Source organism: Semicossyphus pulcher, unplaced genomic scaffold (genome assembly GCF_022749685.1).
Source record: "Semicossyphus pulcher isolate SPU_LCO1_2020_fin unplaced genomic scaffold, fSemPul1.0.p SCAF_17, whole genome shotgun sequence".
In the NCBI taxonomy this organism is placed as follows: domain Eukaryota; kingdom Metazoa; phylum Chordata; class Actinopteri; order Labriformes; family Labridae; genus Semicossyphus; species Semicossyphus pulcher.
This window is the reverse complement of record NW_027211681.1, coordinates 2,930,385-2,944,394: the sequence shown is the minus strand read 5'-3', so window position 1 is coordinate 2,944,394 and position 14,010 is coordinate 2,930,385. Positions and strand designations below refer to the sequence as shown.

General features: G+C 41.8%; 2 protein-coding genes across 2 annotated transcripts; one reads left to right on the top strand and one right to left on the bottom strand.

The window, feature by feature from the left end:
• Positions 1 to 1,190: 1,190 nt before the first annotated feature.
• On the bottom strand, positions 1,191 to 1,745 carry rln3b (relaxin 3b). Its single transcript, XM_069665647.1, has 2 exons — positions 1,571 to 1,745; positions 1,191 to 1,486 (listed from the first exon to the last, which is right to left on the bottom strand). Exons 1-2 carry the CDS (start codon positions 1,743 to 1,745, stop codon positions 1,191 to 1,193), a joined length of 471 nt encoding a protein of 156 aa, XP_069521748.1.
• An 822-nt stretch (positions 1,746 to 2,567) lies between these two features.
• rfx1b (regulatory factor X, 1b (influences HLA class II expression)) lies at positions 2,568 to 13,577 on the top strand. Its single transcript, XM_069665651.1, has 18 exons — positions 2,568 to 2,630; positions 3,852 to 4,215; positions 6,516 to 6,613; positions 6,714 to 6,791; positions 7,489 to 7,559; positions 7,724 to 8,009; positions 8,104 to 8,285; positions 8,378 to 8,497; positions 8,706 to 8,827; positions 9,051 to 9,169; positions 9,389 to 9,492; positions 9,598 to 9,749; positions 9,858 to 9,955; positions 10,287 to 10,436; positions 10,535 to 10,746; positions 10,823 to 10,976; positions 11,068 to 11,113; positions 11,207 to 13,577. The coding sequence occupies exons 2-18, from the start codon at positions 3,879 to 3,881 to the stop codon at positions 11,377 to 11,379; spliced, it is 2,502 nt and encodes an 833-aa protein (XP_069521752.1). The 5' UTR covers positions 2,568 to 2,630; positions 3,852 to 3,878; the 3' UTR covers positions 11,380 to 13,577.
• Positions 13,578 to 14,010: the final 433 nt, after the last annotated feature.

Sequence of the window (14,010 nt, the reverse complement as noted above, 5' to 3'; positions counted from 1 at the left end):
TGTTAAAATTATATATAATTTATAGAATAAAAAAAGTGTGAATTAATGGAAAAGCATCACATACTTCTCATTCTTTCAACAGACGTGTTAAATGCAGCAGTTTATGTAGAGTTTTATTTCTGACCAGCAGATGGTGTCAGCTCCTAATTCCTAAATCATTTTACTGCTGTATAGTTGATATGTGTGAACTGATACAGGGTGTGGACACAATATCATCAGCAACAGTGCAAACTAACAACATTTTTGTTTCATTGTGAAGCTTGTTTTGTTCGGTTATGATAACATTGTGTCTCAACATAACTGGGATGATTTATCCTAGATAGGAGGGCGAGCAAATCACCATGAACACAGCCAATATAGGCATATGATATGCTGATATTTTCCATCCCTTTTTGCCGATTGCTGATTTTCTATACCGATGTGTAAGGCACGTGTTTTTTCCACCTCATTGCAGAGAACATTAAGTCTCCCCTGTAGTGGAATTGATATTATGCCTACTCTTATTTTATTGGCCCTCAGGCGGATGCAGAAATAACATGATACATTGCTTTTTAAAATGTACACATTCACTGGGCAAAACTGTAATATTCGTCAAGCTTTTTTTAGGGAATCATCGAGCATTTAGGCATAATTTAAGCATTGTTTTATCGGCAGAAAAATAATATTGTGCATCCCTAGAAATAAACGATCAAAGCCTTCTCGGAGGCAGCATGATAAAGGTCTATTAAACCTGATTGCAGTGAAGTGTTAATCGGTTAATATAAGATGACTATTCCCTGTAGAATAACAGAAAGTAGCTGACTAGCAGGCCTCCCAGTGTACTCATAGTCAACAGCACTTCCTTTCATTTCATAGTTCTTGTCAGTATTGTTTTTCTGAAAAAAGGCTTTGGAAATGTGGAAGTGTGCTAACAGAATGAATCATCATTTCAGTATTTCTTTTGCAAGAGGAACAGAAACTTTCATACCAACAAAACAAAGTTTTATTTCACACATATATCAATCTGTGATAATCACAGTAAACACATTTTAAGTTCATATACATTCTGCTGTCAATATTCAACACATGCATAGTGATTTGGATGGCATGTGGAAGTTTAAGAAATCTAAGCATTAAGCAATTATTGAATCACATACGAAGAGTAAAATTCTGCATAAGTGACAGGACAAAACACACGGTAGTAACAAGGTTCAGCACAGAGAGCTGATTTCACTCTTGCTACAGCCCCACTTGCAGCAGGCATTGGACAGTCCGACAACTACATCCCGTCCTTTCCTATCTGCACTCCGTAGAGCCTCCAGCACCTCCTCTGAGATTGGTGAGCGAGCTGAGCGGAAGAATCCAGCAGCCACGTTCGATGTTTGATCCTTCCATGCTTGGGACTCTGCAGGATCCTGCTCACCAGCAAGTTGAGGGATGGGCTTTGAGTGCCATGGATCAAAGTCCTCTTCTCCAATAAGAGCTGATAGAAAGCAAGGGTAAGTCTCTCATATAAAAGTTTGACTCTGAAGAAACATGGCACATCATAAAAAATAAATTGGAATCTACATTCTCACCAACACACTCTTACCTGAGTCTGACACGCTTCTTCTCCATCGAGAACCACCACAGGTAAAGATGACAGCTCGTATGAACTCTCTTCCACACAGTTTTACCCCATAGAATGAGGGGTTGCCATCATTGGACTGCACCCTGCCTACCAATGCCACCAACAAGCCCAGGGTCAAGAGTGCTGCTTTCCACATCGTGAGGGTGAAGAGATGCAGAAGGTTTCTCCAAGTCTGAAAATAGCTTGACGTGTCTGTATGGTTTGTTTTTCTTTCTGGACAGTCCCTGTCGTTTTTATAGGCCTCAGCATCTCAGAGAAGGACCTCAGCTCACCTGCTCTCTTCATCATGCCCTGAGATAAGACCAGAGACCTTTAGGGACAACAATGAACATAGAGAAAAAGAAAAGTTGTGATTAAGTGGCGGGTGATACCAGGGGTGATGTCAACAAAGCTCATAGATATCTTATCATGTGTGACCTTATGATGGCCTTTCTGTCCCTTATATCAGTTGTGTTGTGCTACGAGTCACCAGCACATCCTCTGTCTCACTGACTGCTCTGCGAACACTGGATGAAGATCACTATCCATTCGCCCAAAAGATAACTAGGTCGCTATACTAAGTGTTTACTACAAGTGATGCAAACACACACATACACAGTACAGAAAGATTTTAAACTCAAATTAATTGTGAACCTCTAAATACTACACAATCTTAATTGTTTATATGCATATAGAAGGGAAAGATAATGTAGCAACAGTTCATGTGAATTGAATGACATGACACTCCATCATTTTCCGTCTAACTGCCTGACATTTTGAGCAATTAAAAAAGTTGCATTAGAAGTGGGCATTTGACGTTGGGCTGTGGTGAAAGAGACAGACAAGGACTGTCTACCAATCAATGATGGGTTATTTTAATGACGCTGCGACCACCTCCTAAATCAGCCAATCATCGTTTAGTGTGGGGCGGGGTGATGACGAGAGGGTAGCAACAGTTGCCCCGGTGAAGGCAAGGCGCCATAGTCACGGTAGTCCTGGCGACAAGAGCCAAGCAACGGGAGTCAACAATAACAACCTAAATGTAAGGAAAAAAAACTTGAACGACTTTAAATTTACATTAGTGGGATACACTAGAGGTGAAACAGTAAACTATTTCAGAATTATCGTTGCCTTTTCTCTGTAATATATACGTGTGGTTGTTTGTCAGCTTGAATGTGAAATTGTTCGACAGTGACGGTGATGAGAGTGGTCGCTCGCTTCTTTTCAAACGCAGACCGTTGTTATGGCGATGTCAGATCTCTGATAAGAGCACAAGATGGCGGGTGTGTAGGGTAGTGCCAAGCGTACTTTTTAAACGTCATTTGTTCAGGCTCTTTCTCACTGTTTCGGTTTCCATTAAATTGTAATGAGACTTGACTGGCGACGCGGTCATCGACGATTTAATGGCTCTACAACACGAGTAACTAGCAACTAGCTAAGTTAGCTCGCTGTGACGTCACAACTCAACGCGAGCTGCTAGTTAGCAGGGAAGCTATCACTCTCGCTCTCTCAACTCACTTTTCAAGAAAGCTATCCAGTAAACATGTATACATGCAAGCACATTAAACTGTTCAAGCTGCAGAGTAGTTTCTGAGCGTGAGTGTGGTATGTTGTGTCGTGTTTTTGTAACTTTGAAAAAGTTTTTGCTCTGACATTGACTTCAGCAGGTCACTCCGTGAACACTGTGTGCCGGATGATTGTCTTGTTTGCCGTGCTCGTTTACGCAGGAGTGGCTTATCTTTCAGTGGGATGGCCCGAGGTCCTTATTGACACTAGGTCCAATAATTGGTATATTTAATAATAACTAGACTTTATTTCCAGAGGATAATATCTGAGACTTGCCGTGGTCACATATTTGCTTATTTGAGTTAGTACTTTTGTTGATTTAGTTCACTTCAAGCATCATGTCAGGGGTTAGTGCACCTTGTTTATGAGATATCGATCAATAATTTATTAATGTTTTTAAGATTGAACAGAAAAACAGTTTCATACTGGAGCAAACAGGAGAACATCTAGAACTGCTTAGTGTCAGACAAAAGCCCCACTTCCTCCTTCCTGTGTGTGTATGTTTCACACACACACACACACACACACACACACACACACACACACATACACAGGTACACACACACAAATAGTGAGTGCATATTCGTTTGGTCTGTGTGGCCAAATTATAGAAAGGTGAAATAAAATGCCAACTTTAGTGTTGCTGTGTGTGTATGTAGCACTCTGGTTAATGAGTGCCGTCTCTTTTTATCCACAGAACTTGTGCCTCAAAGCATTGGTTGCTATGGCAACTTCTGGATACTCAGAGGACCTTCAGCCTCAGCAGGCCAACACACTAACCATAGCAACACCTGCGTCCACCACACCCTCATCTGCACAGACAGCACACTTCCTGTCCAGCATCCCACCAACCTCAGGAACCATCACATCAGTGAACCAATCACCTACCACCTCAAAAACAGGACAGGAAGCACTTTGTCCTCAAGCCACGCCCTCCCAGGCCCGGAGCCAGAAAGTCACTCCCACCCAGCAGTACATCACCCCTGAAGTCCAGGCCTCTGCAGTCCAGAAGAGTAATGGTCAGAGTAGCTCTCCTCAGTACATCATAGTAACTGTTACAGGTGAGAGATGAATGAATGGCCGACTCATACCTTCATAAAACTTACTGTGCACAAACAAACACATATAAATGTAATATAGGCTACATTTCCTTCTCACATAGCTAGCAGGAAGGCATTATATGGCCTGCAGTTTGAGGAAGCTTCAATTGGTCCAGCAAGTCTGTATTAAAGGTATATACAGCTTCAATGTCTTAATTTGTAAGAGCCCATCATGATCCCTTACCTTTTCTCAGTCTTTGACGACCAGTTTAAAAAACGATCATTTATCAAGCGGAAAATTCAAGTATTTGCTAGTTCAAGGCTTTTAACTGCAAGGACATTCAGCTTTCACCTATTTTATTCTATGGTAAAGAATATTTTTAGGTTTAAGATGGTTGGTCAGACATAATGAATAATGAATGACATCCTCATCTTGGGCTGGGAACTCAAAATATAGTCTTTATATTTAACTATAGGCAGTAAAATGTGTTCTCGTAAATGAGCATCATGTGCACAGCCATTATTTTAGCATTATTTCTAGGTTTAACTTGCTCATCAATTTTTTAACAGCAGGGCTTTTAATTAGCAATTTCAGATGACATAAAAAGTTACAGCCCTAGTTGGCACAAAACATGTTTCAATGATATATGCATACAGTAAGCAATTATGTGACTACATTTGTGTATAACAATCTGCATTTAAGGGTTATTAATTATGAGGATTCTGTTTTTTAGTTCAGTGTTTCTTGGTCATGTAGGGTGCAAGTTTTCTGCCTTTAACAGGCCTCATTATGTGTCTGAATTGAAGATTCAAAGTCCCACCAGGATGGAAAAACCACTACTGTAGTCTGACTGTCTGGTTGGTGAGTGCATACATTATGAGGACAAAATGGACTATTGCTAGGCTGGTTGCTAGGCTGCAGAGTCCCAGACGTGGGAGCGTGGATGGCTGATGGATGAAACCTGGTTTCACTTCGACTCTGCTGCTTTTCTCTTTATAGAGGTTTAGTCGTTTAATGATGTTTTTTTTTTTATATGACATGGACTTGGTTGCAATTCCTGCTGTGGTACTAAACAGTAGATTCTGCCAGTATCTATGGTAGCTAATCTGATGTCTGCTCACAAGGCTATGGACCCTTTTCAGATATTAGATCAATTTTATTTTATTTTATTAAGGTCAAAATGTATCATGCATGAAAAACAAATGCTTGGTAATTTAAAAAAAACAGTTAGTACTTTAAAACAGGTGAACATGAATAGATTTAACTCTGGTGTCTGTATGTTTCTTTTTTTAAGGGCTGTCTATTCTTAGATCTTTTTGCCTGCTAGTATCAGGTAACACTGTGCACTCTCACCCAGATGAGACTCACAGTCCTGGGGCTTGTCTCTGACTAAGTTAGCTTGATAACGTTGCATATTAAAACTGCCGCTTCCCTCGTATCTGGATCATTATTTTAAAGAGCAAGGTTCTACTTAGCACAGCTTCCTTAGAAATCCTGCTTTAACAAAAGAGATACATGTTAGTTATTACGTTTTTTTAGAATACTAGAATGGCTTACTTAAAGCAACCTTCATTTCATGTCCATTTCGCGGCCCCTGTGGACAAAGCTGTGCATCTTATTTCAACGCTGATCTCACAATGTTACTCCGATGATAATACTGTATTTATTGCTCTTGAGGTGAGCTATGGGAGGAATTTAAGTTTATTTAAATCAAAACTTGGTAAGGCTCCAAAAACAACCTGTTAGTTTTGCAGAGTAGTACGGTGTCAAGTATAATTTAATTATAAGTGCAATTATTGGCATATTTACAGCTCTTAACCCAGGTTGAAGTAAAGGCAACACATTAGGAGCAGAACACGGCAACACACTTAAAGTAAATTTGTTTTCTCACCTGTTGTGTACCAGGAAGTGAATACTATCTCTCCTTCCCCCACCCTCCATCCTCTGTTTTCTCCCTCAACCCATCATCTCTCATTCCCTCCTCTCATTTGATCTGCATGTTTACAAGATGTAGTGATTTCTCTCTCCATCTGGGGAGATTAGCTGTTCAAGGCTGTCCTTCTACACGCAACATATAAGGATGAGAGGAGAGTGGTGGGACAGACACACTCTTCCTCCACCCCACTATAAGTCTCTCTTCAGCTAAACAAAAAAATACAAACACTTTGTAGTGGGATGTTCTGTGCTGGCTGTTATTATAATTTGGAAGCAGTAAGCTGTGAGTACTGAACTTGTGATAAAGCTGGCTGGCTCTCCTGTGGTGTTTTGTTTGATGGTCTGATGAAACGTTCCTTCCTCGCCCTCCTTTTGTCATCTCTAGACGACTCTGTACACTCCAATGACAGTCTGTCGGACTCCAGTTCACCTGCCCCTGGTGTTCCTACTCAGGTGGTCCAACCAGCACAGCCAACCACGCAGGTGAGAAAAACAACTATACAATTTCCAAGTTGGAGACAGTCACAACAAATTATTGAGCGCCTTAACTATCATCTAACACTGTGGCTTTACTCGCCAGCAGAGGTCAGTGCTGCAAGCAGCCAAGAGGATTCACAGTGGCCACATGAACAGCCTGCAGTCTGTGCACGTTAACCAGGAGGTAAACACACTGACGAAACATTTCCTCTAATCATGTGTCTCCAGAAAAAGAGCTGTGCGAAAAGGCAATTTGCCAATTCTTTCCGATTTCAATAATTTTTCCTTTTACTATTAAATATGTGTCACCCCTACTAGTAATTGCCTTGAGTCACAGGCAGATGTTTAATGTCTTTTCACCTCCATATCCTTCCTCCTCTTTGATTCCCTCATGCTCATCCCTCACTATCACTGCAGCCTCCTCAGAATGGACCTTAATATTGGACTCTGCAGCTCTTACTGAAGTGAATAAGCTGTTATGACTGTTTTTGGACAACCACTTACACTCATTTTTAATGGCAGACTATAACTCTGACACTTCTTTGTAGTTTTTTTAGTTGTATTCACCAATTCCCATCTTTGAAGTAAGAGACATACAAAGAAAACAATGACCAACTTGGCTTCCATTTTTGAAAACAATACTTATGGTGAGCTGTCAAACACGTTTACAAATCTGTGCCTCTGTTGAACGCAAACACTCTTGAGCCAGTTATAGAACACAACAGCACACATTTCTACAGAACAGCATGTGGTGTAAATGGTATCAATAGAAAATAAGTTATGTTTATCAAGTGTCAGGGCTAAAAGGAGAGATAATATTAACTTTGCATTTGTCACATAGTCACAAACACAACTAATTGTCCTGTTTGCTTGTTGTCCAGGTGGAGCATGTGTACACCGGCCAGCTGCAGTATGTAGATGGAGGAGATGCAGCTTTTAACACATCAACCATGTGAGTAGAGAGGAACCCTCTCTTCCCACGCTGAATATCTCAGAGACATGCTCACACACACCTTGCAACTTTCTGATCATACAACTGTGCATTTATGTTGATGTGTGTGTGTGTGTGTTTGTGTGTGTGTGTGTGTGTGTGTGTGCATATCTTTGCCTGTCCAGTCGATCAAGCAACTACTCGTTCTCCGACTCGCCCATCTTCTCCCAGACTCCTCCCGCCTCCTCCTCCACCTACTTCGAGACCACACCTAGCTCAGAGTCAGACATCACTGGCACTGTGACCTCGCAGTCAGTTTCTGTGGCAACAGCAGGAGCCAATAATGGGGGGGGCGCTGCAGGCGCAGGGGGCTATGTCATTCAGGGGAGTTATGTGTTAGGAGGGGGAGGAGCAGGTGGGGGAGGAGGGCAGAGTTACTCCAGCCCTAACTCTCGTGCTCCGCCTGCTACTGTGAGTACTCAAGTTGTAATGGAAGATGGTATCATGTGTTGGTTATAGTCTAAGACAATAAGGTTCAGGAACTTTTATTTTTTGACTTCTGTAGGTGCAATGGTTGTGTGATAACTATGAGGGGGCAGAGGGTGTGAGTTTACCTCGCTGCACCCTCTACTACCACTACCTCCTGCACTGCCAGGAGCACAAACTAGAACCTGTTAATGCTGCGTCCTTCGGCAAACTCATCAGGTCTGTCTTCATGGGGCTACGTACACGGAGATTAGGAACCAGGTATGCACAATGAACACATACATACACTTTTGCTGATTTTGGTAGACAAGTATTTATGGGTATTGTACTAACCTTTCCTGTTTGTGCTTCAGAGGGAACTCTAAGTACCACTACTATGGTCTGAGGATCAAATCTGGCTCCCCTCTGCTCAGACTGATAGATGAACAACAGCACATGGCCATGAGGCAGCAGCCTTTCTCACAGAAAAACAGGTATCCACACATGATCACAAAGTTGTGTCTCTGGCTAAGCGGGAAATTTGTACACAACAAACGCTTACTTAAAGTGCTAAAACTGAAAAAATCCACTCGTACAACAAGATGTAACTGCTGCGTATTTGTAAGTGCTGCTTTAAGGGCTCCAATTGCAACATAAGCTGTGATTCTTCTCTCCCTGACTGATTGGTACTCCGTCCAATAGGATAAAGCCAATTCAAAAGACACAGGGGATCACCAATGGAACATCGGGCGGGATGGGTCAGCAGCAGGCGGCGGCACTCTGTGATATTTCAGCGCAGGTGCAACAGTATCAGCAGTTTCTGGGTGAGCAACACCTACACTCGAAAGGCGGATTTCACAAAAGGCTTGCACGGCTTTTGCGACCTCCAAACCTGTACAAATGAGAGAAAAAGATACTGTCTAATTCTCAAAGCACACACAAAACAAAACACTCCCAAAACTTTCTTAATGTTCGTCTATTATATTCTATTTATTATTAATGTGTGTTTGAACTACGCTACTCTGTGTTCCCTCTGTTTCTCTGTAGAGGCTTCAAGGCCTCTGCCAGACTTTGTGGACCTGAATCTGCAGGATCACACCCTGCCCGATGGGGTCTTTTTAGAACACCTCAAGGCCTTTCAGACTTTGTACAGAGAACACTGTGAGGTAAGCGGTTATGGAAAAAGACAAGGATCAGGGCTCCTGATGTTGATACTTTTAAAACCTAGATTTAATAACAGACAGATCTGATGGAGCAGTTGAAGTAAAATTGTTGAGTGGGTGTGGAACAGCACATACTTTCCACTGATAATGTCAAGCGGTCATAATGCCAGAAGTGTAAAGACAATTTAAACACCTTTTTGGTGGTCTGTTTGATCCCCAAAGGCCATTCTGGATGTGATGGTCAACCTTCAGTTCACTCTTGTGGAGACGCTGTGGAAATCCTTCTGGAGGTTCAGCCAAAGCAATGACGCAGAATCACTCAACCTGTAAGTATTACTAATGCACTCAATCAACCTGATGAAAGAAATACTATCACGTGTATCTCACACGCTGCTGTAACTCAGCAACAATGCTCACATGTTCTCCTCCAGGCACAATGAGTCTGAGAAGCGTCTGCCCAAATCATGTCTGGTGATGCTGTGCAAGTTTGAGCCAGTGCTGCAGTGGACGAGAGAGTGCGACAACATGCTCTACCAGACGCTTGTGGAGATCCTCATCCCCGATGTGCTGAGACCCATTCCCAGTGAGTTTTTAAGGCCTGTTTACCCTCTGCTAGAAACTTGGGTGTATAAATGACATGTTAACCCTTTCTCTGTTTCTCCTCTGTACATCACTACCATCCCTGCCACAGGTGCCTTAACTCAGGCCATCCGCAACTTTGCCAAAAGTCTGGAGAATTGGTTGACAGCGGCAATGATGAACATCCCAGAAGAGATGGTTCGCATAAAGGTACGTGTCTGATCATTTACCTCAAGTGACTGCTTTTATTATATTTGATGGGATCTGACGGGCATTTTTCAGTGCTGTCCTCATGTGATTGGACCACACAGCCAAGTTTTTCCTTATTAGTTTAAGCCATCAGAGGACTTGTTAGCTTTAGCCTGGCTCGTAGCTGTTAACTAGCTAAGTAACTAGTAAAGACTGGTCTTGAGATGACTTTGTAAAATTGCATAAAATGGGAGCTTTGGCTGTGAATTGTGAACTGGGCTTTGTTGTGCCAACAACCTGACATCCAACTTATTCTGCCTTCATCATTCCCTCTCCTTCTCCTTTCCTTCAGGTGGTGTGTGTAGGCTCCTTCTCTCAGACGCTGCGCCGCTACACCAGCCTTAACCACCTGGCCCAAGCAGCCCGCGCCGTCCTCCAGAACTCGGCCCAGATCAGCCAGATGCTTTCAGACCTCAACCGAGTTGATTTCACTAACGTACAGGTTTGTTAAACTGCCCCTTCTTTCCAATCTACTGCCATAAAAGTTTTGTTTCCTGGTGAAAAAGGGCAGAACCCTAACACCACTTGTGTCCTCCTCAGGAGCAGGCCTCCTGGGTGTGTCAGTGTGAAGACCGTGTAGTACAGAGGATAGAGCAAGACTTTAAAACAACTCTGCAGCAGCAAAACTCTCTGGAGCAGTGGGCCACCTGGCTGGATGGTGTCGTCACTCAGGCCTTAAAACCATATGAGCACAATGCCATGGCTCTACCAAAGGCTGCCAAAGTCTTCCTCCTCAACTGGTCCTTCTACAGGTGAGGGGAGAAAAAACAAATAAAAATATTTGATTGTATGTTGAATATACTTAAATCTTCCCTGCTTTCTCACCAGTTCTATGGTAATCCGGGACCTGACTCTGCGCAGTGCTGCCAGTTTTGGCTCCTTTCACCTGATCCGCTTGCTTTATGATGAGTATATGTACTACCTGATAGAGCACAGGGTGGCCCAGGCTAAAGGAGTGACACCCATTGCGGTCATGGGAGAAGTAGGGGTCTGCACATACAGCCACTCACATAGTTCAGTTCGCACTTTTTGATATATGATTATAATTAACCAATCCCTGTTCTCTTTTGCAGTTTGCCAGCACAGTCAAAAGCCGAATCTCTCTAGATCTTGAGAAAGGTAATTTCAGTGTGGGTTTTCCTTACAAATATGTTTAGTATCAGCATCTTTTGACAGGTCACCTCATGTCACGTCAATGCCTTTCTCCATCAGAAGAAGAAGAGGACGATGAAGAAGAGGAGAGCGAGGAAGAGACCAGAGATCTGGTGCTGCAGTCCAGCTCTCTGAGTGCAGTCGATGAGGAGAAGGAGCCGATGGAACCCCCAGCTAAGCAGCCCAGGACCAGCTTAAATCTGCACACTCTGACTGATAGCACACCACCTTAAACACTCATTTATATGATCTTTACACACACACTTTATACACACTTTGCTTTCATTTTAGCATCATGTCATCCCACCCTGTCATCCTGTTTATGCTCAACTGATGATGTTTGTTCTTGAGTGTGTGGTCGTGTGGTGTGTGTGTGCGAGCATGTGTCAAAATGGAGAAGGCTCTTTGCCAACTTTGTATTTTCTACTTTTGTGTTGCCGTATTTGATCCATTTGCCTTCTTTTTTCATTCACAGCCCTTCCATGCTTGTTCCCTGTGCCTTCCCTGTCCATCCAGTGTCAATAGCTACTCCTGTCCAGCCAAAGCTATACTCTATACAGTAAATATGTATTTTTGATTCCCTCCTGCCCCGCCTTAACCACTGACCTGAGTGCTGTGAAGAGATGTTCTTCATTTTACTCTAAATATCACTCACCTTGCCTTTTAAAGCAATGACTATGCAGGGGAGCTGGGTTTTAGTGAATGGCACTGTTTGACTATACTAGGGATGGGCACGGATATTCCAATATTCGATTATTCTAAATGACGTGGAATTTTGACTATAGCTGTAGATTATGGAAAGTTAATTCAGTATTATTCATTGACTTTATCAATCACATATTGTCAATTAAATGTGTATACCAATGTCATTTAAAATATGTAAAAAGTAGAAATAAAGAAAAAACATGCCTGGCACAGCAGCCTAACAAATTATTTTATTTAACTTTTTATAAGCGCCGTCAGGACACTAGACAGTGTAGTCGTATATGTGGGCACGATTGTCAGTGCCAAAGGTGTTTCATTTCACTGTCAGCAAATAAACTGATGTTCACTTATGAGGAAGAGCGCTGCTGTGCGTCCCTGTGTGAGTAACAAACAGAGACTTGCGCGTTGTGAACTCGCCGATATGTGCCAATCTTACTAATGCGCCCTTTAAATAGCAGACAGACGCTGTTGGGTGGAAAATAGCGCTGTGCGCTACACTTGCAGTGAGGTTAACCGGATACCTGTTTTTTTTTTCTTAGAATATTCGAATATTGATTATGCCTTCAAATGCCCATCCCTAGACTATACATCTTTGAACCTAAGAGTAGCATCTGGAACGATACTGCACCATGGATGATGTTGATTGCCAGGAATTAGCCATATTTTACTTTTGTACTTGTTGCATTTCTTGTTAATTTGGCCATTTAACTGAAACCCTGTGCCTTTGAGAGATTACTAGCCTGAAAAAACTGTATTCTATATATTCTGTATTGGTGGATTAATAAATGATGGTCTTGTAAAGTAGTCTTGGTGTCGTCATAAAGTTTTACAAGATTTTGACAGTCAAGCCTTGTTGTGATGGTTCTGCCCAGTTTGCTGTTTCTCATCCATCCATCGTTTTTATCTATTTATCATCCATCCATTCTTTCAAGCTCATAATCTCTCTTTTTGACACACGTGGTTCAAGTGCTACCCCACTACACACACCTTTAAGAGATGCAGTGCAATTTGAACTGCCAAAGCGTATCCCACCCGATCAGCAGCACTTACTACAGTGTATCAATGGCAACCCTCTGTACCAGCTAGATGTGCCAGCCTCAGCTATCTCAAACCTTTTGTAGTGCAAAAGTAGATGTTTATTTTCTGGGTATCAATGTTCAATATTTTGTTGATAAATTCTATATTGTGTATATAGTTTCAAGACTGTCATATATAGAAACTATTTGTATGTTGTTGAACCATTATTGCCTTAAGAAATCTGTTGTGTGTCCACCATCCAACATATTGAGCTATATTTTTATTGTGATGATGTTGATGACAATGGACCAAGCATGTGAATATTTTGACTTTAAGATGACATGAGCAGATATTGATTTTATGAATTGAATGCCTTTGTAAATGAAAGGAAAACAGAGATAATTATAGATATAGTGAGGTGTCCTGCAGGATGGTCTGACTACCCAGATCCCACCAAAGAGCACTAAATAGAAAAGAGTATATTTACATTTATCATGTGTTGAGGGAAGACAACAAAATCTGACTTGAAAAATAAAACCAACTGCTAACTGCGATGTCACTCTTATAAAAACAATGTGACTTGGGTTCTGTCCTTAGCTTGCGCTGCTGAACCTTTTATAAATGAGGTCCTCTTGACGTTATTCTTAAGACCTTTGTACTTTCATATGTGATCAACGTTTGTAGCTTTATTCTCACTGTTAACTAAAAGGATGTGATTGCTGTCAAAACTTGTGCCAGAATATTTTTTCTTCATGGGACCACCCCGGCTGTGTTGTTGGTTGTTCCTTCACCACATCCTCAACAACAGAGGCAACCAGCCTATTTGGCATCCATTGATGTAGGATTGTACTTTTTTTAAAAACAGGCTGTCCATATCATATCAAATCAAATTTTATTTGTATAGCGCCAAATCATAACCAAAGTTATCTCGAGACACTTTACAAAAAGAGCAGGTCTAGACCGTACTCTTTATGGTATTTAAAGAGAGGCCCAACATGAATCACCATGAGTAGCACTTAGCAACATTCGGCACATTGACAAGGAAAAACGTTTAATATATTAGAATATGATATCAAAGGAGTAGAGACCTGATGTTTCTTAACTTTAATCCTGGGTATGGGTCAAGCACCAAAACCAGTTTT

Excerpts from the sequence above, each read along its gene's own strand:
- rln3b (XM_069665647.1), bottom strand. The coding sequence starts at position 1,745 with ATGTGGAAAGCAGCACTCTTGACCCTGGGCTTGTTGGTGGCATTGGTA. Across the intron at positions 1,487-1,570 it reads AAGAAGCGTGTCAGACTCAG|AGACTTACCCTTGCTTTCTA; the intron begins GTAAGAGTGTGT and ends CTTTTATATGAG.
- rfx1b (XM_069665651.1), top strand. The coding sequence starts at position 3,879 with ATGGCAACTTCTGGATACTCAGAGGACCTTCAGCCTCAGCAGGCCAAC. Across the intron at positions 9,170-9,388 it reads TGTACAGAGAACACTGTGAG|GCCATTCTGGATGTGATGGT; the intron begins GTAAGCGGTTAT and ends TGATCCCCAAAG. Across the intron at positions 10,747-10,822 it reads CTCAACTGGTCCTTCTACAG|TTCTATGGTAATCCGGGACC; the intron begins GTGAGGGGAGAA and ends CTTTCTCACCAG.